The 23749-nt window shown below is 34.9% G+C and overlaps 1 protein-coding gene across 24 annotated transcripts in view; it reads left to right on the forward strand.

Annotated features, from left to right (window-relative positions):
• MYCBP2 (MYC binding protein 2) overlaps positions 1-23749 on the forward strand; it is a 198143-nt gene that overhangs the window by 169479 nt on the left and 4915 nt on the right. For 23 of the 24 annotated variants that reach the window (XM_080576146.1, XM_080576166.1, XM_080576163.1 and 20 more), the window contains 17 exons: positions 1194-1354; positions 1953-2109; positions 2706-2930; positions 3284-3349; positions 5446-5685; positions 5823-5921; positions 6652-6732; positions 8040-8306; positions 10207-10490; positions 10756-10852; positions 13976-14095; positions 15804-15905; positions 18103-18231; positions 20789-20921; positions 21198-21301; positions 22382-22570; positions 23064-23171. In XM_080576146.1, the coding sequence (XP_080432272.1) occupies positions 1194-1354; positions 1953-2109; positions 2706-2930; positions 3284-3349; positions 5446-5685; positions 5823-5921; positions 6652-6732; positions 8040-8306; positions 10207-10490; positions 10756-10852; positions 13976-14095; positions 15804-15905; positions 18103-18231; positions 20789-20921; positions 21198-21301; positions 22382-22570; positions 23064-23171 (2562 nt within the window). The remainder of the gene's footprint in view (positions 1-1193; positions 1355-1952; positions 2110-2705; positions 2931-3283; positions 3350-5445; positions 5686-5822; positions 5922-6651; positions 6733-8039; positions 8307-10206; positions 10491-10755; positions 10853-13975; positions 14096-15803; positions 15906-18102; positions 18232-20788; positions 20922-21197; positions 21302-22381; positions 22571-23063; positions 23172-23749) is intronic. The other variant, XM_080576157.1, reaches the window with a different exon arrangement.

The following is a 23749-nucleotide window of genomic DNA, read 5'->3' on the forward strand; positions in this document are numbered from 1 at the left end:
TATTTCCATATGTGAAATATTTTTACGTATTCTTTTAATGTACTGGGAGAGGGTGAGAAGTCCCAGTGTTGAATGTAGTAAAAATGTGAGGCAGAAATCTGGAATCATAAATGGCTTAACATATAAGATGTAGGTTTAGGGGCAGTGTCCTTAGTAAAGCAAAACAAATTGCAAGAATTAATAGGCTACAGAGGAGACAGGAGGGAGGAGGATGTTAACTGTGTAGACAGGCTCTTTGGTTTACCTAGGTTTTGAGCTTTTTCTGAATAATTGATCATATTTAGCATAGAGTTCAATCTCATGCTTGCTGCTTTATGCACTGAATACACTTTACATTACACCCTCCAGGAAAATACATAGAAATACCTAGTTTGACTCTTGTCTAGGTAAGTAGGTATCTAAAATTCCTTTCAGGTAGGGTTGTAATATTTCTAGGCACTCATACAAATGTACATAAGACAATTGAAAGGGTTAAATAATAATTTTGAATCTGGCTCTGGGTGTTAGTATGTTGGTTGGGATCATGCAGCTGGGCTCTGTGATTCAAGTGTGATTAAATTTTCTTTTAGAAAATATGCTGTTTAGAAGGCAGAGAAAACAGTTTTTATCCTTCATGGGTCAGTTTCTCCCCTGCCTTTTGAAATAGGAGGCCCTTCTCTTTCTCTGCTACCCCGCCCAACAGCACGCTTAGCTGTTTCCCCATCTTTGTTGATCCTGTGCCAATGCTTTCTTACCCACTGCCCAGGGGAAGTTTGCTCCCAATGCACAACTTTTCTTATATTGATGCACCTTAAATAAGAATCATTGTTTCCACAGGTCTAATGAAATAAAGCAACTGATAACCTTAGCTTAATCAGTGAGTTTGCTGTGGCTGTTTTTTGCTGCTCAGAGAAGTTATTAACAGCTAGAAGGTGTTAATTTCTCTATTTTTTTCTCCAAAGTCATTGCAATTTAATGTTTCATATCTTTAAATCATGAGAAAAGTCATGCGTTAATATATTTCCCAAATTCCTTGTTCAGTGTTCACGTATACATTGTTATTTTAAGAATTCTCTGAGAGGAACTGCTTGGAAGTTCACATTTATTATGGCATTGATGCAGTTAATCTCAAATATCATAAATGTTTTTATATTCATTTAACCTTTTTTGGTGTAAAAGTCTGTTAACAAAACACAAATTGCTTTGAATCTTAGGAGAAAGACACAAGAGTGTGTGAACATCCTCTGTCAGATATAGTAATTGCTGGTGAAGCAGCTCACCCATTACCCCACACTTTTCATCGACTGCTCCAGACAATCTCTGATCTTATGATGTCTCTACCCAGTGGTAGTGCATTACAGCAAATGGCCTTAAGGTAAGCACAAAGTAAGAAAAGTATTAAAAGGCTGAAAGCATCTTTAACATTCTTTCTAGATGAAAAGGTTTTGCAGTATAGATTGGAAGTTTGAAACACATTTATATGCTTTTATGAAAGTCAGCATGCATTTCCTTACAGATAGAAAAGATACATGTAAAAGATGTATTTGTTTATATGTATAAATACTAGTATAAAAGCTATTTAGAGAAAAATTTATTTGCTCTTAAATTCTGTACTGTATCCACTATTTTAAAAAATATTTATTATTGAAGAATGTGATGGTATGTGTGTATGTGCATGGTAGTGTAATAACATTTGCTCACAGTAGTCTTCTTAAAAGGCTTGAAATTTTTCCTGTTTATTGGTCTTGAAGATAAAAATTGCATAACAGCGAAAATATTCCCTGTTAAAATTTTAAGTTTATTCCTGCTTTCCTTAAAATGTTAAATAGAAGCACTTACGATTCTGAAAAAAATAAAGTTAAAGGTTTATACAAAACATTTCAAGAAGCAAAAATGTAATTAATAGCTTTGCTGGTAGCTTGTGTCTTTTAATCAGTGTTCAAAGTATTAAAATTGGCTATATGTGTTTTTAGGTGTTGGAGTCTCAAATTCAAACAATCTGATCACCAGTTCCTGCACCAGAGCAATGTTTTCCATCATATCAACAATATTTTGTCTAAATCTGATGATGGAGATAGTGAAGAGAGTTTTAGTATCAGTATACAGTCAGGTTTTGAAATCATGAATCAGGTGAGTATTAATCTCTCTTTCAAAAGCAGAGATCAATTATGAACAGTGTGTAGTTCCTATAATCCACTCTATATGAAATAAAAATGTATTTTATTGCAATGTAATATTTCTTTGAAAGAATCTCTGTAGGCAATCGTGTTTCTGATACTCAGGTTTTCATATTTAGCTTTAGAGGTTCAAATATTGTCTCTTAGCCTGTATAGTTCATTTAGGTAATTCATTTAGTTCATTGAGTTAGTTCCATTTCTAAATGCTACATACTTCCAATTCTTACTTGCTCGTACCTTTTTTTCTTGTATTGTTCTGAGGAGATTAATACTCCTAATGAATAGCTCTAAATTGTTTTCTTTATTAATACATTTACATATTTACTATTTACATATTTACTAATATATTTGTCTGTTAGCTATATTATTGTTTCCTTTGTTTCAAAGGCCTGAATAACTTGAACCAACAAGTGACAAATTTCTTCCTTAATTCAGAGAGCATAATTCTCGTAACGGGAATATGATTCCTGTATGGTTTTAGAAATGTGAATAATGCCTGTATTAGAGCATAGTTTCAGATACTTTAAATGTTCTCATTTGTTTTCACAGGAACTCTGTATAGTGGTTTGTCTAAAAGACCTAACAAGCATTGTTGACATCAAAACATCAAGCCGACCTGCCATGATTGGTAGTTTAACAGATGGATCTACAGAAACGTTCTGGGAGTCAGGAGATGAAGACAAAAACAAAACTAAAAACATCACAATTAACTGTGTAAAAGGAATCAATGCACGTTATGTGTGTGTTCATGTAGACAATTCCAGAGATCTTGGGGTAAGAAGGAAATGAAATGAAAAATGGAATGAAATGGAAATGTGTAGACAAAGTTGTATGTCAGTTGTATGCAGTTCAGTGTGTAATTCTAATTCAGAAGTTCATATTTTAAAATAAAGTTTCTGATTCCTCTAGCTTTGAAAGCAGTATCTGATGAGAGTGATTCATCTAAATTTGCAGTTTATGTGAACCTGAGACTGGGAAAATTAGTTCTCAGTAGCATGTTCAATTTCACATGTACTTATTTTCATAACAAAACTTGTCTCTTTTATGTACATACTCTCTTAATAGGGAAGAAATACCCAGAATGGTCTTCAGTTGAAATATTTTCTTCTTTTGCTTGTCTGTTGTAGAACAAAGTGACTTCAATGACCTTCCTAACTGGCAAGGCAGTAGAAGATCTCTGCAGAATAAAGCAGGTAAACATTTTAACATTGAAAAATCGCAGTTATGTTTTTGGCTGCATATGCCAGAGTTTTAGAGCAAATATTTTCCATTTCTTATGGAAAATACATTGTTTTGAAAATATTGGGCTTCCTTTGAAAACACTATGTTATTAATAACAGAATTCAGTTTTCATATATACTGAGTATTGATCAAGTTTTTACTCTTTTACTAGAACAGAACAGACTAATCTAAAATGTTACTTAGATTTTTCATTACTACAGGTGAAAGGATAAGGTATCACGTGGAAAGGTTTTGAAACAGATTGTTTAGCGTGTGTTCTATAAGATCCAAAAAATGTTTGGTTTCTTTTAGAGTTTCATTTATCTAAATATGCCTTAAATAATTGTATGGCATAGTATTATACATTGTTAGATGCTCTGATGGCTAGCTGCTTAGTGTTGTGCTGTTACTACCTTTCATCTGCTTCGTGGAATCATTCTTCATTAGAGAAGGGCAACTGAAGACTGGGCAGAAGTAGAACACCGAAGAAAAGAAAATAAATTATTTACTTTCAGCATTAGGGTTTTTTTAATATGTTATCTAATAAATGTTCATAGCACACATTTTCCCTTGTTTCTAGTTCTCAACTTTGTGTAGCTTTTGGACTTCTGTCCAGAGAATCAAGTTCAAGTTCAGAATAGTATTCAATCTTTGTAGTTCTGTTACTAAGCTAAATGATAAATGCATGGTTTGTACACAGAAAACAGTGCTTTGTATTTCGACATTGATGTGACCCATCAAATATATTTAAGGTTTTAAGTAGGCAGTTACTGTTTGGGGTGCAAAACTTCTATCATTTAGCTTACTGGCTTTTGGTGGTAGGGTTCTTCAGGGAGAAGCATCTTAACTGTGTCACAGGTAACACCTGGTAACACTGAAATTCCGTACAGTTAAACCAGATGAAGGAGAGAGAAATGGTTTCGCTTTTCTCTACCTTTTATCCTCAGAGAGCATTTAAGGTAAAAATACAGCTCCAAAAGATGTTATGTTTCTGAAACAAGCAAAAACTTTGGTACAGTCGGCTCATACTGAACAGTGGAGTGTGAGTGTGTCTGGATATACGTAGACATAAGTGTGTGTGTGTGTATACGTAGAGTGTATATTTCTCTGAGTGTTGTTAGTTTGATCCATGTCTTTGTTTCTGTCTGCTGGAACACAGTGCCCAGGCATTTTTCCAGGGATGATTCACTTCCAGAAGATAAGCAGGACTTAATTCAGCTTTGCTTCCTCCTTGTTAAACAGCTCTCTAGCATTTCTCCAACAGACTTTTTATCTTAAAATGCACCAACATACTGTACCCCAACTCATACATAGCCTCTATCTTGTGATATTAAATAAAAAATCAGTCTTGTCTGCTGCAGCACAGTTTAATGCAGACACTGAGAGCTAGGGTAGAAATGGGAGAGGAACAAATGCTAGTTTGATTATATATAGTATTTGGGCCCTATGGAAGTGAGAGGATACTCAGGACCAACTGCAGTTTAGGGCCACTGAGACTGATCTGAGCATGAAGCATTTTTTATCTTCCAGTAGTGGCATCACAGTTTAAATGATACAATTCGTCTGTCTTTTTTTACAATTACTAAGTCCTTCCTCTCTTGCAAAGGATATCAATTAGTGACATCCACAAAGTTAATATTTCTTTTGCAGGGGTTTACGTGAATTGAGATAGAATAACTTAGGTACTGATAATTGTGTCTTATATTTTCAGGTAAATTATGATGACTATTTTTTTTTAACAAGAAGTAGTAAGCAAATGTCAATTCAAAATGGATATTTTTAATGTGTGAACTGTTGCTTAGACAGTAAAAGTGACTGATAGCTCACTGTTTTTAATAGGCTTTAAAGACAAAAATAATGGCTATATGTCATTTTACTTAAGTTTTAAATTTTTTAATCTGAATTCATCAAGTTGAATATTTTTATAATTACTTACTACTCAGAATAAAAATTTTATGGTAAATGCTGTATTTGTTCCAGTGGTATGCAACGGGTTTGTTTTAGAGGTAGGTGACTTTTTGTTTGATGTTGCAATGTCAGTTCCCATCTTTATATTCCTGTTTAATAGGTAGACTTGGATTCAAGACATATTGGCTGGGTAACAAGTGAACTTCCTGGGGGTGATAATCACATCATCAAAATTGAATTGAAAGGTCCAGAGAACACACTCAGAGTTCGACAAGTGAAAATTCTTGGATGGAAAGATGGTGAAAGCATTAAAATAGCAGGCCAGATTTCTGCAAGTGTAGCTCAGCAAAGAAACTGTGAATCTGAAACGCTGAGAGTATTCCGACTTATTACGTCCCAGGTGGGTTTTTGCTGATGTGTTAAGCAGTGAAAGTTACTATAATTGTAGACTTGCAGTGCTTTATGTATTAAAGTAAAATGTTACAACTGCACAAGTTTATCTTTGAGATAAGTTAATTATCAGTATTTTTCTTCCAGGTATTCGGAAAACTCATCTCCGGTGATGCTGAGCCGACCCCAGAACAAGAAGAAAAAGCACTCTTGTCTTCCCCAGAAGGAGAAGAAAAAGTACACAATGTATTTATTTGTATTCTATCAATATTACTTCGCTGAAAAAAAAATATCCAGGATGATTTTCCATATTTGTCATGTCTTATGCTCCATAATTTTTAAATCACAACAAAAATAACATGTCGATTGCATATTTTTTCTTAAAATTACTTTTTTTTTTTTTTAATCAGCCAATTTTTGGGGGGGTATATATGTCTAATGGAAACATCATACTATTGTACTAGCAGTGACACAAGTAATCAATACAATTACAAAGGTACTTAACACCTGAAGTAACGGTCAACCTGAAAGCCCTTCTTGCCTAATATCTTATGCCTCAAAAGGGAGGGGCTCTGTTGATGTTTGGAGAAAAAGTATTATAAAGAAACCTCACTAGTATCCTTTTATCTAGCATACTCTCATGCAGGGAGTAGTTTAAGAAGTGTGTATTGTCTGTTTCTTTTATTGCAAAATATGTAAAGTATATATAAAGTGAAAAGTATATTCTGTGCACTGCTATACAAAGACTTAATGAGTGATTGTATTAAGGTAAATGAAGAGGCTGAATCTTAGGTAACTATACTTCACTTTTTTGCTTATTGATTATCTTATTTCATCCTCAAATTTTACTCCTAAAGAGGAAGAAAATGAGTATCAAATTTATTTTGCTTGTACTTCTTGCTTTTGTGTAATTATTAGGAAGTTAGGAATTGTTTTTGTCACTCTTGATCTAATATTAAATATGCTTTTTACAAAGGCAACATCAGATGCGGACCTGAAAGAGCACATGGTGGGAATCATATTCAGCCGAAGCAAACTGACAAATTTGCAAAAGCAGGTTTGTTCGCTCTGAAATGCTTTGAGGATTAAATATATGTATTCTATAATAGTTACACTATTTTCCAGAAAATATAGAACCCCTTATTTGACATTTTCAGTTATAACTTCATAAATTCATAGAATGGGTGATGGTGATTATAGAGAACTTCTGGTTTCTATAATCAAATTTTGGGTTACATTTTAATTGTGTGTATGTATTTTATATGAAAAATCTGCTGAAACAGACACTGAAAAAATCCATTTTAATGAGGTAAAAAATATATCCTGTTAGACTCAAATTAGTTTAGAAGTTGTAAGTGGTACGTAATTTGTTTCTGTTGATAATAGTAGTGTGATAATATACACTCTCAAAGCTTAAGGAGATGATGACAGACTTTAGACTCTTAGTTCACACATATTTTTCTCCTCCTATCTGTCAACAAAACATATTTATGTTTGATGAAATGTAAGCCTAAAAAAGTAATCAGTGTATAGATTCTTAAATTATTCTTTCCTGCAGTTAGTGGAAGTTTAGGTTTGTGGTTTTACTTATCTTTTTTTTCTCAATGTGAAATAGTAGTTACAGTGTGTTATTTTCTTCTTTTAAATATTAAAGTTTTTTAAAATATACCAATTAACATAACCATTTGTGTTATTTTTATTACACCTATCATGAGACAAACAGTACAGTGAAAAATTTCACAGCAGTACAAGAAGAATTAGATTCTGTTTGAAGTTTAGTACATTCTTCATGTCTTGTCTAACTTTTTCTGTCACACATCCTAAGTAAGTTTTAAAATCTCTTAAATATACTTTCTAACATGCCATTGGTAAAATGAAAATACGTTATCTAAAACCTCTTCAGTTTCCTAAATAACAAACTAAACAAGATAATAAGCATTTAAATAAGTACTTTTCTTTTGGGGATGTTGATTAAATGTGTTTCTTTATAGTTGTGGGTTTTGTTCTTTGCTTGAATCCTATATATAAAAAACGGCAGTGCAGGAAATGACAATAAAGACTCGTTCTTCCAATGAAATTTTTCTGAGTGAAGGGGAGCAAATCCAGTGTTAAATCAAAACCTTAATTTTGAAGAATTTTATCTAAATCTTTATTCTAAATTTAAATTTAGATTTTATTCTTAATTTCAGTTTGTTAATGTTGAGAAGTAATTTAAAGACAGGACAAATTTCACAGGCTTTTTGTTTTTGTCATATATGTGAAGATAATTAAATTACAAGTGATCAGACTTGTTTTTAAGTTTAAATTTTTTAAGTTTTAAATTAAAAGTTTTTAAGAGTTAACTATGTATTTGGATTCTACTAGGTTTGTGCTCATATAGTCCAGGCCATACGAATGGAAGCGACACGTGTGCGTGAGGAGTGGGAGCATGCCATCTCTAGCAAAGAGAATGCCAACTCACAACCTAATGATGAAGATGCTTCTTCTGACGCATATTGCTTTGAGCTGCTGTCAATGGTGCTGGCATTGAGCGGTTCCAATGTAGGCCGGCAGTATCTGGCTCAGCAGCTGACTCTGCTCCAGGATCTCTTCTCGTTATTACACACAGCTTCTCCTAGGGTGCAGAGACAGGTGAGTGCTAACTATTCCTTGTCTATCTTGGTTTCGTAGAAAAAAGTCTTTAAAATCTTATAATCATGTGCTTGATAATATTTTTTTTTGTGAAATATAAGTTTGGATTTTCACTTTCAAAATGTTTTTCCAATCATATTCAGACTATTCCACATAAGGAACAATTGTAGATAAAGCATCTCAATTTAGTATTGCAGTCATGAGTAGAGGGCAAATTTACAGAATCTCTTTTTGGAATTTAACTGACAGTTTGTTAGTTTTTGGGTTTGTTTTAAGTTTTTGAATGAGGTTAAAATGATCAAGTTCTATTTGTTTGATATATATACACCAAACACCACCACAATTTAACTCTGTAAAACTGTTAGCAGGAACCCCAATATTGAAGACTAGAGTCATAAAATAAACTCACTTTTGAGGAAGTTTTTTATGCTTTGTTCCCAAGAGGTGTAACTTTGAGATGTAGGAACACAAAATTGCTTTAGATAACATTTGTGTCATAATCAACCTAAATCAAGAGACTATTCTGAAATGCCTTTGAGTAAAAGCACTCTTCATTGTTCTTGTCCTTATTCTGAATGATTTTGTGTTTGGCGAGATGAGCAGAAAAGGCTTGAAATGTCTGTCAAATGGGCAGGACCTAAGAATCCGCTGTGGTTTGGGTATTTTATATTTTGCATATGTTATATCCATATAGCCTGTGTAGGTAAGATCACGGGCTTTTAATTAGCAGACTTTGTTACTGTTCTGGCATGAGTCCTTAGCATCTTTATCTTACACTCAGACTGTGAGCAGTGTGGAAGTAGACAATTCCTTTCTACTTCTGGTATCCTCAGGTAAAGTTTTAATATTTCTGTTTCTTTATGAACTTGAGCATTGTGCAAGTGTATTTGTATTTATATGCACATAATATACCATAAACTTGTACACATGTAAAATATTTGCTTTAATACAGTTAATGCACTAGCTTGCTGTTGCTAGCCGGTGTGTCTTCTCCGTGTGGATTTTTAGTTCATGTTTCAGGAGTTTTTTTGTATTATACTCTCTATGTTTCTCTTTTCAATTTTCTGAATTGTTTGAATATCATGTCCCATCTGGAGGCAGATACTGCCTCACTTGGTAATTCTTATTTATTACAGATGTGCAAAATAATGTTTTTTCTTAAAATGTAAAGTTTGTCAAGAGAACATTGAAAGTTTGAGAGATGAGATATAAAATATAACTCTGTAAACTTTGGTATATCCTAATTTGTACCAAATTGTGCATGGCATATCCAATTCCAACCCCAGTTCCACCTATTGGTGAAGTTGAAGCATATCCTTTCAAGATGTGTTCTGTTAGATTCAGATCTGTTGGCACAGATTTCCTTTTCAAAAGAGTATAGTTAGAATATTATAAGGAAAGTAAATGCGGGGTGGGGGCGGCAGCGCAGCGAGAGTACCATGGAAGGGTATCACGATTCTCAGTACCTCAAGAAAAGTATTTTCTGTTTTCAAAAGTTGCAAGTGTCTCTAACTGTTCTACTACAGTTTATGACATTTAAAGACTACACAGGGTGGGTGTGTCAGTAATGTGCAAGCAAATTAAAGTTGTGCAAACATCTGCATAGCTGCCATCATAACTTCAGTACCAAGCGTGGTTTTATTATTATATGAAGACTAAGTATTTTTTGAGTGAGATTGGTTTTGGACTCTTAGGCTTTGCCTAGGCATATTAAGAACAATTACTTAAAAATAAGATGGGAACCCTACAGAATTTCTTACAAGTGTGATTTAAGTACATAGAGAGAATGCATTCTGTCTTAGAGAAATAATTTGTGAAGGAGAAAATGGAGTTTATCTGATTTTGCTTGAAAACTCTATCTGTCTTAGTAAGAGTTGTGGTGGTTTGATTCTGTTTCCAGGTAACATCATTACTAAGACGTGTTTTGCCTGAAGTAACCCCTAGTCGCCTGGCTAGTATCATAGGAGTGAAGTCTCTTCCACCAGCAGATATAAGTGATATCATTCACTCAACAGAAAAAGGAGATTGGAATAAACTGGGTATCTTAGATATGTTTTTGGGATGCATTGCCAAAGCTCTCACTGTACAGCTAAAAGCCAAAGGAACTACTATAACTGGGACAGCTGGCACTACTGCAGGCAAAGGAGTTACTACAGTCACACTTCCCATGATCTTCAATTCCAGGTTTGTTTAAAAATAAGTATGTGCTCTCAAGCTAAAAGCATAAAAGAAATGCATATTTTGAAGTCAGTTGTTGTCTTTTATGTTCTTTGTTTAATAAATGGGAAAAATGTGTAACACTGACAGTATAGGTCAAGTTATTAGTGAGTCTGATTAAAAACAAACAAAAAGCTACCATATGCTGAACATGTTCACTATTTGAGGTAGATTTTGACAAATATAACTAATTACTTGAATTTTTTCATTTATTACAATATGTTCTTTGTAGCTATATTCGGCGAGGTGAAAGCCATTGGTGGATGAAGGGTTCAACACCTACACAGATTTCAGAGATCATTATTAAGCTGATTAAAGACATGGCAGCAGTAAGTTTCTATCCTGTAAATGTGTGGGGGATATTCAAATATTTCTGATAATGAATAATACATTTTTTTTCATTAATTTACATTACAGTTAATATTGTGTTGAGCTTTTAAATGTGAGTTGGTCTCAGGAAGAAAAAAGTAGAATCTTTTGGGTAGAATCTAAGCCTAGAAGCAGTAGTACCTGAGTTCTAATTCAGCCTAGTGAATTCAGCACAGTAAATGCTAGGATTAATGTGATGACTCCTGTATGTATAGGTCCATGTTTTTCTTAGGCACCCCACTCCATTGTATAGGATGCAACATGCATTGAGAATGAATTGGCAGGGGGAGCTGATTTGTTCAGGACTTTTTTTTAAGGGTTGTTGCTGGTATTGTAACTGCTGTTGGTAGGTATGTTTTGGGTAAGTGGGAAAATGTCAGGAAAATAGTGAATTCTCTTGTGAAGCATTTTTAAATAATGTTGATCAAGTCTTTTGAAGCAAACTCTGTGGTCCTTGTTTATGGGATTCTGGCTCCACATCCTGTCTAAATGTTGGATGTTCCCAGCTTCAACTTAAGATAATGAACACTTTGAGCATCCAAACTATACTTCATAGTCCACTGCAGGGGGAAGAATAAATGCATCCTGCACCATCTCAAACTTGAAACTTCTGAAGTGGTTTATAGTATTGGCCTCCAATCTCTCAAACTAAGTATGTTTACTGTGACGACCCTTCCCAGTCTGTGTGTCACCCATACTTAATCACATAAGAAAGTTGTGTGCTGGCTCCACTACCACTCCCGGTTTCCATAGAGGGAGAACTACAGTACACAAAATGTTTGAGGGCTGTGGTGCAGACTCTGTGTCTCATTTTATGTTTGAAGTTGCCATAGTTCTTAGCGCACAGGAAGTTTATAAGATGAAAATTTATGAAATGCTTGGCACCGTTATGACTAGTGTGACAGGAAGCTCCATGAACACATGACTGAGTTCAAAGAAGGGTTTGAGTACTGTGCTTTTAGCAGTTGTGAAGTCCAGACACTAAATTGAGAAAAGAACATACTAGATTGCTATTCATTTGTTCAAAATTGACCTGTAGGAAAGCAAATATATAATCAAAGTGATCATAATATGTATATTTTAAAGGAGTTAAATCAGTATCACAGAGGTATAAGCAATGTTAATTCAGATATTTCCCCATTTGTGACCACTTGGCTTTGCACTTGAATAATCTTCTAATAGCTGTTATGTAGTCCTGTTGCAGAACTGCTTGTTGCCTGACAGAATCCTCAGCATTGAGTTATGAAGGCTCCCAGCACAGTAGAGAAGCTTCCATGACAGGAAAGGCGATCCGTTAAAGGAATAGCCAGTCAGAACTAAATTATGCAGAGACCTTTGCCAGGAATAAAATAAAGAGATTAGTAGGGAAAAAAAAAAAAAAAAAAAAAAGGCTGACTGACTCGAATCGGATGCTTGTATTTTTGTCTAAGTAATTCCTATCACCATTCAAGACCTTCACCATTAAACTCAGTTGCGTTCACTAGTATCTGGTTCTACAAAACCATTGTAGACATGTGCAGGAAAGTGCTTAAAGCTGTGGAGTTGGACATGGCAACTTAAGTGCATATCCAGAGTATGCTTGGATACGTAGTCAAATCTCCATCTTCCACATGCCCTGATAGTTTTCTGTGGGTATACTGGTGTGGGTCTTAAATTCTCTTGTTTAAAGTATTCTATTTGGAATAAACATATAACTATTTATTATTAAAGGGGGGGGTTGGGGGGGGAGGAGGAAATCAGGTCAGTCAGATAAAGTAGTAGTCCTCTCAGATGTGGATATAAATCTCTCTTTCAGTAGATTCTGAATTGCTTAAAGTATAGCATCTCCTAAAGGAATGATTGGGTCTGAGTTACACTACAGTATTTGATAGCTGTACAATAAAGACATTCCTCTCCTGTTGTACAGAGAAGAGATGTGAACTTTATTGCCTTTTATTCTAGGCGAGGGAGATGTGGCTTAGGCATTCAAGGGTTGGGAGTACTAACATTTTTTGATGAAGTATGTTTTGTAAGGGACCTCAGTGGTTTAGGTTTGCACAGAGCATGTTCATGTGTTCAGCCATATTACTCCAAAGAAGGTGGAGGAATAGAGGTGTCCCAGCTTTAAAACCTTTAGTTGAGGCCTTTTAGAGCTACTTTTAGAGCTTTTGTGCTCCAGCTCTGATTCTTTCTTCATAGGGGTGAATTTTAAGAATATGCTCTTTCATTCTTCAAATCATATGCCCTCTACCTATTGCAAGTTAGTCATTTCAGTAGTTGCTCGGATAGTCAGCTGATCAAAAGAGGTGGTTCTCTTGATGTATTTAGCATTGGTGTGGCCCCACCTTGAATACTGTGTGCAGTGCTGGGCTCCACAGTATAAAAAGGATGTTACGGTCCTTGAAGGCATCTAGAGGAGGGCAGATAAGCTGGTTAAAGTTCTGGAACGCCTGTCCTATGAGGAGAGGGTGAGGACACTTGGGTTGTCTAGTTTGGAGAAGAGAAGGCCAAGAGGCAACCTCACTGCTCTGTACAGCTTCCTGAGGAGGAGAAGTGGCGAGGGATGTGCTAAACTCTTCTCCCTGGTCACCTATGTCAGGACATGCAGGAATGGCACAAAGCTGCACCAGGGGAAGTTCAGAATAGATATTAGGAAAAATTTCTTTACTGTGAGCATGGCCAAACACTGGAACAGTCTTCCTAGCATGGTTGTTGTTGCCCCATGCCTGTTGTTACTGTTGAAGAGGCATTTGGATAATGCCCTCAGTGATGTGTTTTAATTTTTGGTTAGCCCTGAAGTTGTCAGGCATTTGGACTAGATGATCTTAGAAGAACTCTTCCAACTGAACAATGCTGTTCTGTTCTGTTCTATCCTAGATTCTACCTCAGTCAGTCACCTGACTATTTGAGGATTAATTTTACCAGATTTGTGGGAGATAAAACACATGGTTTGTCGAAGTCATCCCTGACTTACTCTTTTTCTATTTGAACCTGAGATCCTAACCTAACATTGCTTGTAGCAATCCAATTTTAGTTGTTTTAAATATTAATAAAAACTGTAATAAATTCTTTGAGACATTTACATATAGTTTCTTCTTTAACAGGGTCATCTGTCAGAAGCTTGGTCTCGTGTGACAAAGAATGCTATTGCTGAAACCATCATAGCTCTGACCAAAATGGAAGAAGAATACCGATCACCAGTGAGGTGCATTGCAACAACCAGAGTAAGAATTTTACTGAATTTGACATTAGTTCATTGCAAACATGCAGTAGGAAGAGCCTTCCTATTCTTCAGCAAATATTTCCCTTGTGGGTTTTCTCGGGAAATAATGTATACAGTATACAGCTTACATTGTCTCTGTGCATAATGGACAGGTTGTTACTTAAGTCAATCACTGCTTGTCCTACTAAAAGTCTTGCTTTCTTTGTGTCATGGTAGACTGAGTTGTTTTATTTGTGGTAAAAACAGAATTTTGATTAAGTCTGCATCTTGCATACCTCTAAAGTAATGAAGAATAAGTGTTATTCCTATACTTTTGGTTTTTTATTCTTGAAGTAATTCTGTTTTAAGTTTGTGAAACTTGCCTTTAACTAAATTTATGTGATCTGCATGGAAAATTGCACAATATGTATCAGCTGTCTTTCTCCAGCTCTCTATGCTATCATTTTAAGTGGTTTGATTTCTAGGTCATCAGCTGCCACATCTCAAAGCTATTATGAAAACACTCAGGAAAAAAAACAAAAACATTCTCTAGGACAACTAAGCTAAACTTCATCTATGTTTTAGTCTCAAAATGAAAAATAATTTGCTGAGCCTGTTTTTTTTCTTTCTGTCTTTACTTTTTCTATGAATCTTTTACAGAAATTGAGACTAACTTAACTTCAACAGATTGCTTGAAATACCACTAAAAGCATACCTGTAAATTATGGCATTCTTTCCATCTTAGGCAGTACAAATTTTGGCTTCATAAATATAATTTTGAGTAAAAGGAGAGATTTGCGATGGTTGCATGCATTTATCACTCACGTTGTTTTCCATCTTAAAGGCTGTGCCAGGTTTTTTTTTCTACCTTCTTACTCATATATTCTCGGCTTTTTGGAAGACACTATCTCAGAGTACTGGTAGCTCCTGCTGTCACTGTGTTAGTTTAATCAGGTCATAGAGGAGCCCTGAACATCAGGCCAGCTCTCCTTGTGAGTGAACTTTAGTCCTGTCGTGAAAGTGCATATTTCTGGGGGGATTCTATTACAGTTTTTCAACAGAAGCCATTTTGTTGAAATCAAAACTTTTGTTCAAAAGCAATTCCGAAATGCACCTGTCAAGTGCATTTCAGTTTGGGTTGCAGGCCTGCTGACAAGTTATCCTCATGTAGCTAATATCTTTAGGATTTCACTGTAGTCAATGGAGTAAAAGAGAGAAAACCTTCCTGTGAAGCCTGAAGGACATTTAGCTCAGAACCCCCTTCTAGGTAATGCCCAGTACAGTGAGGAGAGAACATAGGGAAATTAATCTCAGTGACCTAAAGTTACTTTTCTGATGAGTCTGTCTCCTTCAATTTTCTCCTCTCCCCACAAAACCTGCAATGCTTTGGGTTGATATACAAGTGTTAATTGTTTCCTGTATTTTCCACATTCCTATAATATACTCTGGTTGATCTTTCTTCACTGTTTCTCTCTTGTGTGCTAACTACCATAGTTACAACCATAAAATATCGTAGTTGAAAGAAACAAGGTAGCTCCCAAAAGTTTAATAAGTTTTATTGTGTGCTTGACTTATTTCGGAAAAGAAAAAACTTGCATTATATGGGCAGGCTTCAACTAACGATGGTACAGGTTTCAGGTAACGGTGTTATTCTTAGCTGTCAAAGTTGAATTTTTTTTTATTTGGATTTTTTTTTCTAAAACATTTAATTCTACCTTGTCTTTCAATAGTTGTGGCTGGCCCTAGCATCCCTCTGTGTACTTGATCAGGATCATGTTGATAGACTGTCATCAGGAAGATGGATGGGAAAGGATGGACAACAGAAACAGATGGTGAGATTAAAACTCATATGCTTCTGTCTTTATTTGGATTTATTCAGTAGTCAAAGAATTTCAAATACGTGACAGGGAAAGGTGAACATGGCCTAACCTTATTTCACCCTCTGTCCCCCATGGAAATTGTACATACATGTTTGAAGTATTCGTTTTCTAGACAAATACTGCTCAGAAATGGAAATTCCAACTTAAATCAATAATAAGGTAGCAATACTACTGCTATTCAGGGTGAATCGAGGACCTGTAGAATGGATTTTTGAGGATAGATTGACTTGGTTAATACGATACCTTCTATGAGAGATTTTTCCTTTCTGTCTGGATCTTTATAACATAATAGAGTCAATTATTTTGTATTCCTCAAGAACTATGTATCTGCAACTTAGCTTTGTCTTCCAGATCTAAGTGAGAGAGTGATTACCCCAAAGAGAAAGAAACTCTCTAAATGAATTTAGGAAAGCTACCATTCAGCCTTAGGATTTACAACTTTAATATGAAATACAGTAGAAGAATCCAGTTTCTGTCAGTATTTTCCAGTATCACAAAAAGCATATGAGATTTATTTATTTTTTTTTTTTTTTACTGTGAATCCAGAAAGAGCAAAATAGTGAAGCTGGTCTCTCTATAAAGAATCAGGGTTTGGTGAATGCCTGCAGGAGGCAAGAGCCCTCCTGCTAGCAACTGAGTATGCTTAGAGCAAAGAAGCCTCCAGTACAGTTTAGTGTAGGAAGAAAGAGAATATAGGATACGCAGAGCTGCAGCAGTGGGACTGAAACTCTGCTGAGAGAATGAAGCAGACACGAAAGGTTTCTAGGGTGGTTAAGAAAAGACTCTGTAGAAAGTCAAGACTTCTGTAGAACTTTTTTGCAATTCAGCACAGAATATTGCTCAACTAAGAGAAAACACGAAGCCCAAAGCAGTCTTTACAAGGTCATGAGCAAAGATGCATCTTTAATCTTTAAATCTGTTAATCTTTAAATTTTGGCTTTCCCAAATTTATGAGTTTTCATACCTAGAAAGTCATCTTTGTTTCAATGTATGATTTAATGGAACAGCTTTAGAAGTTAAAAAGCCTTATTGCTTTTTTTAATCATAGAATGAACCATTTTAGGACAGGCCTGTAGTAGAGATTTTTTGTCAGCTAATTAAATAGCTGAACTAGAAACATGAATTCCATAATAAAAAAGATTGACTTCATGAAATCAAACTGAACCCATTTCATCTGTGTTTGCTTTCACAGGAAGAGTTTCATTGCCTTAGGCTTCCTGTGCTGTTCCACAGAGACAAGCAGTAGGGGATTAGAAAACCAGAACAGTGGTCTAGTTCGTAGATAGGAAGAAAAAAGTTAGAAATTGGGGCTTATTTGAACTAGTGGAAATGGTAGAGGAGCAGCCAAAACATAGGCAAGCAGGCATACAAGCTGCTGAACCCAGCCCAAAAATCCCCAATCCCATTTTATACCAGGATTTTCAAATTTTGAGGTGAAGTGTGTTCCCCTTAACCAGGAATGCTGCTGAAAAGCTTTAGTTCTAAGTTGCAGGAGCAATATCATGGAAACTGTGTGTTCTGGAATAAAGTGGAAACTTGGTCTCAGAGATAGGCATGATCAAAGTCAGTCATTGAACTCTGTTTGTAGATGTTCTGAACTGTAAAATAAAACTGTCTGTGTCAAATTAAAAATGTATCAATACAGCAAGTTAATTTATGGTAGATTTTGAAGCTTTTTGCTTGGACTGTGTTCTCTCTGAGTTGTAGATGACCTACAACTTAGATTAGGTGCTTGAACAGACTAAATTTACCATATGAAAGAATTAAGGGTAAAAATTTTGTATGTCTATGCAGTTTTCTGTTAATGTGCCTGTAACCCATGTTAGCGTAATTTTTTTCTGTGTAACTCAGGCTGGTTGAAAGTGATGTCTCAAACATATTTTTGTAGAATACATCTTCACTACCTCATGTAAAATAAGAGATGAAGAATATTGGAAGAACTGATGCAGTAAACAGGGGCTCTTTGTGTCCAGATCTGATTATTTAAATATTAATTATTTGAAATATACAATTAATAATCTATACAAGCTCTTTATCATCTATTATTAATTTGGGAGGTAGGGTTAGTGGAGAATAAAAACACATTCTGGAAGTAAATGAATGATTTAATTGAAATGAATTGTTTAATAATGTTTCTTATTTTTTTCAGCCAATGTGCGATAACCATGATGATGGTGAAACTGCCGCAATCATTTTATGTAATGCCTGTGGGAATTTGTGTACAGATTGTGACCGATTCCTTCATCTCCATCGACGAACAAAAACTCATCAGAGACAGGTAGAGTATTCATGTCATCATGTCATATGCACTGCAAACATTATGTGCATTTCTCCAATTAATATACAAGCAAATGGTAGTTGCAAGATTCAAACCTGAAAATACTATTTGTTTTTATTTTGATGATGGGATAGAGAAGTTTTCATTTAATTCTTTGTTCTGTTTTAGCTAAATTCCTCTGTCTGTTATCTTTTGAAGAATATTTGAAAATCACATAGCATTTCTCAAGTCTAATTCTTACACTATGTCAGCTTTTTTCTCTCATTCTAACATTGTCTAGGAACATAGTTAGGAAACATCTAGGAACTGCATAGCCTTTCTTAAGTATACTTTGTTCTTTATTCCTTTTAAATTATATCTCCTTTACTACCTCTGTCACGAGTCAGTGCTTGCGAACCCCTTTGTGTTTAAATGCTTACATATTTTTTAATATCCAGGAACACCACTTGACAACAAATTTTCCTATTGGTTCTCTTATGTCAGTCTTCTCTTATTTTTCAGTATTTCTCCAGCCCTCACTGTCTTTTCATACGGAAATATGTTGTCATTATCCATAAGCTTGAAAACTTCCTCACTTCTTGTTTTGTTTTGTTTTGTTTTGTTTTGTTTTGTTTTCCTTTTGGGGATGAAATGTCTTTCCTCTTTGACTTACCTAGATGAGTTTTTACAAATTGCTGTGTTCTTTGCTGTTTAGTGTTCCTTTGTGTTACCCTTTAATCCTCTTCATGTCTAAACCTCAAAATATATTCTCCTTGGAATATTTCTTTTTCCAATTGCAATTTACACTGAAGATGCTGTTACTTTTGAAACGATTGAATATTTCCTCTTTCTCAACACCCTTTTATGTTTTTGCGGGCCTTTATTTTCCCCTTTTCCTATGTCTACTTATATTTGTACAGAGGTTAAAATAATAGACCTCAATAAAGCTAATTCAGTAGATATCATTACTCTGCCCTCTCCCAGAGTGAATCTACATTAGTGTTTTACTTAGGATCAGGAATGTGCTTTTGTTATGATTCTCTCTCCTTATCATGCTTTGATTTGGTAGAGCAGCCTTGAAGCACTTGAATTGGATTCCTTCCAGGTGAAAGTAAAAACAAACAACAACAAAGAAAAACACCAAAGGTCCAGACACACCTAGTGCAATTCAGCTCCTAATGAGCAGTCAGTGCAAGGGATCAGCTAGTCCAGAGTGCATGTGATATAAATATCAGATCATTGGCACTAAGAGTTTCCCCCTACAGATCTCTTCCTTGATGCCTCAGCATTTGCAATGTAAATTCAGCCTAGAAGTTCCATGTGCCTCCGTTGTCTTCTATTTTTCCGCATGGATCTTTGCAATCCCCTTTGAAATTTTTCTGTTTTGTCATCTTAAGAAGATGATTTTGTGTGTCTGTACTTCAGTCATGTCACAGCACAGTCTAGTCTCATTTATTTTTCTGATTTCTCCTATATAGCCTGTTCAGATTACAGTTGATAAAAGTAAGTTCTTATCTCATAGAAGTCCTCGCATCTCTCCTTTAATCTGTCCAAAATAGCTACTTATCAGATTTTCGTATTCACCTCTAAAAGCATGTTTAAACTTTTAATCTTTATTTATCACCTTTACCTTTACATCTTTCACGTCAAGCCCCTCAATTTAAACTTTAAATTCTGTCATGTTCCCTGTCTCCTATTTGCTCTTAGCTTCCTTTACCTTGTCCAACTTCTGTCATACATACTTTTTACTGTATTTTCTCTCCTTTCAAGATAGGACAGCCTGTAAGTTTACTATGACCTGTTTAGGTGAATCCTTTGTGAAGCTATTAGGGTTTTTCTTTTCTGATTCCAGTATAAATTAAAACATAGCTTGAGTTTATACATCTATACACAGGAAAATTCTAACTGTTATTGCATTACAGGTGAAATAGATAAAAACAGAACTTTCTTTGAAACTTAGGAAAGGAGAAAAAGAAGAGACTGCATAAAGTCCACTAAGGATCTCATGCAGCTTTTTGATTTTGCAAAAAAAATTGAATTTTCCTGATTTTAGCTAAAAGTATTCACTGCGTATTTATGTGAAAGTGATAAATGTTATTATTATATATTTATGTATTATATAACTGTCATTATATAGCACATAGTATTATAAATAACGACCATAACTATCAGTGTGGCTTTGATAAACTTCTGACATGGTTATATGAAGGTATTTCTGTTGTTATCCTGTGCTTTTAGTACTCTGTGGCATACGGAAGTAGTTAAATAGCAGTTAGGAACTCCAAGCTCCATATTTTTTAAATTAGAAAAAATGTAGTCTAACTCTTTTCTTAGCATTTCTGCACTATTGCTTCCCAGTCATGTTATACCAAGTGATAATTTTATGTATTCTTACTTTTAAAAACACAAAACCTCTATCCACTCTGCTATATGTACAACATACACAATCTATAGAGGAAAAATAGCTTGTAGAAGACAAATTTGACAGAAACTTAAAAATATCTGTTCAGAATCCAACGAGAAAATGACAAAAATAACATAGAAATGCTATTTATTATCTTTTTGATTAACCTGACAGGTATTCAAAGAAGAAGAAGAAGCTATCAAAGTTGATCTTCATGAGGGTTGTGGTAGGACCAAGCTTTTCTGGCTGATGGCATTAGCAGATTCTAAAACTATGAAGGCTATGGTGGAGTTTAGAGAACAGACAGGTAAAACAACTTGTGTTAGCTGCTCTTTTTCCTGTTTATACACGCCTTTTACCTGAGCATTTGTCAAAAAAAAAAAAAAAGTTAGGATTTTCACTTGCTTTAGGGAAATGCTTTTGATTGCTGTTTGTTAATAAAAATAAGACATTTTAAATGTGTAAGAGTTATTGTTTGGTAGGTTGTTTTATGTGATTGTTGTTCAGGTGTCTGTTTTTAGGATATCAGTCACTTATGTTTTGTTACAACAGTTTTTATTTTTGTTTCCTTTTGTGGACATAGGCAAACCGACCACCAGCAGTTCCGAAGCATGTCGTTTCTGTGGTTGTAGGAGTGGAACAGAATTATCAGCAGTGGGAAGCGTTTGTTCTGACACAGATTGCCAGGTGTGTATTAATAATTATCAGTCACTGGGAGATGCATGAAATAGAAGAGACTGTAGGATCAGACCTTATTTTGAGTAAACTTTATCCTTGTGCCCATTTTAAATGAGTTCGCTCATGAAAAAGGTTTGAATATTGAGTATGGTAATATGATTCAAATATTTCCCAGTTGGTAAATGTTTAGCTTAATTATAAGCTACAAACACCAATACTCAACAGAAATACTAGGTAGTTTCATTATCTTCAAAAGTATCTCAGGTTTTCACAGTAGTATTCCAAATAAAAAGTTAAATACACTCTGTCAACATAAAGTCTAGTGTACTGGAAAGCTTGTAGTTTGTGTAGCAGCCTGTATATATTATGTGAGCATAGAACATACAAGATTTGGGGTTGTTTGGCCGGATTTGCCTATTGTATGCATGTGTCCTGAGTGGCTTTATGCCCCTACAATCCAGGTACAGAGGTATGTTTGGCAGAGGGCCAAATCCCAACCAATTTTTTAGGGTACACTATTTATTTCTGTTTGTGTTGCACGTTTACATCTTCTTTTTCTCTTCCAGCCTATATATTATATTATTGTAATAATATTTCGGCTCAATTCATTGTTGGCTTCTTGGCAATTTACAATAGTTTTCTACTTATTAGGGCTTGAAATTAGAGGTGGTTAAAATATTGTTTTCATATAAGCATCATTTCTAAAAGCATTTTATGCTAGTTAATAAACAGCTCATAATGTGTTTTAATACAGGGCAAGCAGTGTTTACATGGGAGGTACTTAATATACAAAATACATGTGGAAGATCAAAGAATATTTCTCTATATTAAAATGAAATGTTACAGTTTTAAAATCGTGGTTTCTTTATGCCAGGAGTGATACTTTATGGGTAACTGAAGATATGAATTGTACTTAATGTACACAAAATGTTCAGTTTTTCTCGAGTACTTCCTCTAGCAGTGGACAGCAGTATGAATAGTGATTCTTTCATCTCAGTTTATTGCATGAACCAGCAGTCCTTCAAAAAGTAGCGTGATATCAAACTCTTCTTTGGAGGGAGAAGTAAGATGATTGTTTACTTTTAATAGGAGTATGCTAAAATTGCCTGCAGCAAGACACATTCCTGCGGTCATCCATGTGGAGGTGTTAAGAATGAAGAGCACTGTCTACCATGCTTGCATGGTTGTGATAAGAATGCTACCACTCTTAAACAAGATGCTGATGACATGTGTATGATCTGTTTTACTGAAGCACTTTCAGCAGCACCAGCTATCCAGGTTCATCTTTTTTCCCCCCTTTTTGAAAGATAATATTGTGGTTTTAATATTAAATGTCGAAGAAGCTAAAATACAAAGTCCTTCAAATCACACTGTTAAAATTTTCAAAACAGACCCAGTAACAGTACTTAAGTTACTTGAAATGCTTTCTTTTTCCTGGTATTACTGCTATTTCAAATAAGCAGGTTGTATCAACTTAACTTGCTATGTTTACTTTATTTGAAATATATAAATGAGAAAAACAACTAAGATAACAGATATACATCATATATATTTTATACAGCCACTGGTTGTTCTAGAATGGAAGGGTTATGATTTTAACAAACATTTAATATTCATTCATTTCTTTATTAAGAGGAAAGTAGGGGTCCTCCAGGATTTTAAGTAAATTAATTTTGTGTTTTGTATATGTTGCCACTTAAAAGCAAGTAACTACTTAAATTTTAGTGGTTAATGTAACTTCAATGTTCGTTTGTTCTTTTTTTCCCTAAAGTTGGACTGCAGCCATGTTTTCCATTTGCAATGCTGTCAACGTGTACTAGAAAACAGATGGCTTGGGCCAAGGATAACTTTTGGGTTTATGTCCTGTCCTATTTGCAAGGTAAATGATCTATGTGTTTACTGTGTAGATCAAACAAATTACCTAATACTCTCTCTCTCCCCACACTTTTTAAAATACTATATTGCTTGTTGTAATATAAATTGGATATACATCACTTGTTTCCTTAATTTCTCATGTCTCTAAAAAAGATGATGGATGCATCTCATTGATGTATCTTTTTACCTTCCCTACTATTCCCTAAAGTAAGGCTCCTCTTAAAAAGTAAGCATAATGCAGACATTACCTTAATGCTGTTTTATTCATAGCACCATCTGCTTGTAAATTCCCATTTTAGGCACTGGGGGGAAAGGGGAAGAAGTAATCTTAATTCACATAGTCTCAAGCAGGAAACCTGGATTCTCCATTTTACGTACACCTTTTAAATCTGCTTTGCTCATCAGTGGCAGAAGTGCAGAGCTGAAGAATTACATGGTATCTGCAGAGAAGCACCTTAAAGCCATGAGTGTTAAATTTGTCAGGCATTTGTGCATGCTGTGTTTCTTCCTTCATGCTGCTTTTTGGTAATTTATTAAATGATAAAGACTTGGTACGGAGGACTAAAAGTCATTATTCTTAAT

Source organism: Anser brachyrhynchus, assembly GCF_964034855.1.
Source record: "Anser brachyrhynchus genome assembly, chromosome: 1".
NCBI lineage: Eukaryota > Metazoa > Chordata > Aves > Anseriformes > Anatidae > Anser > Anser brachyrhynchus.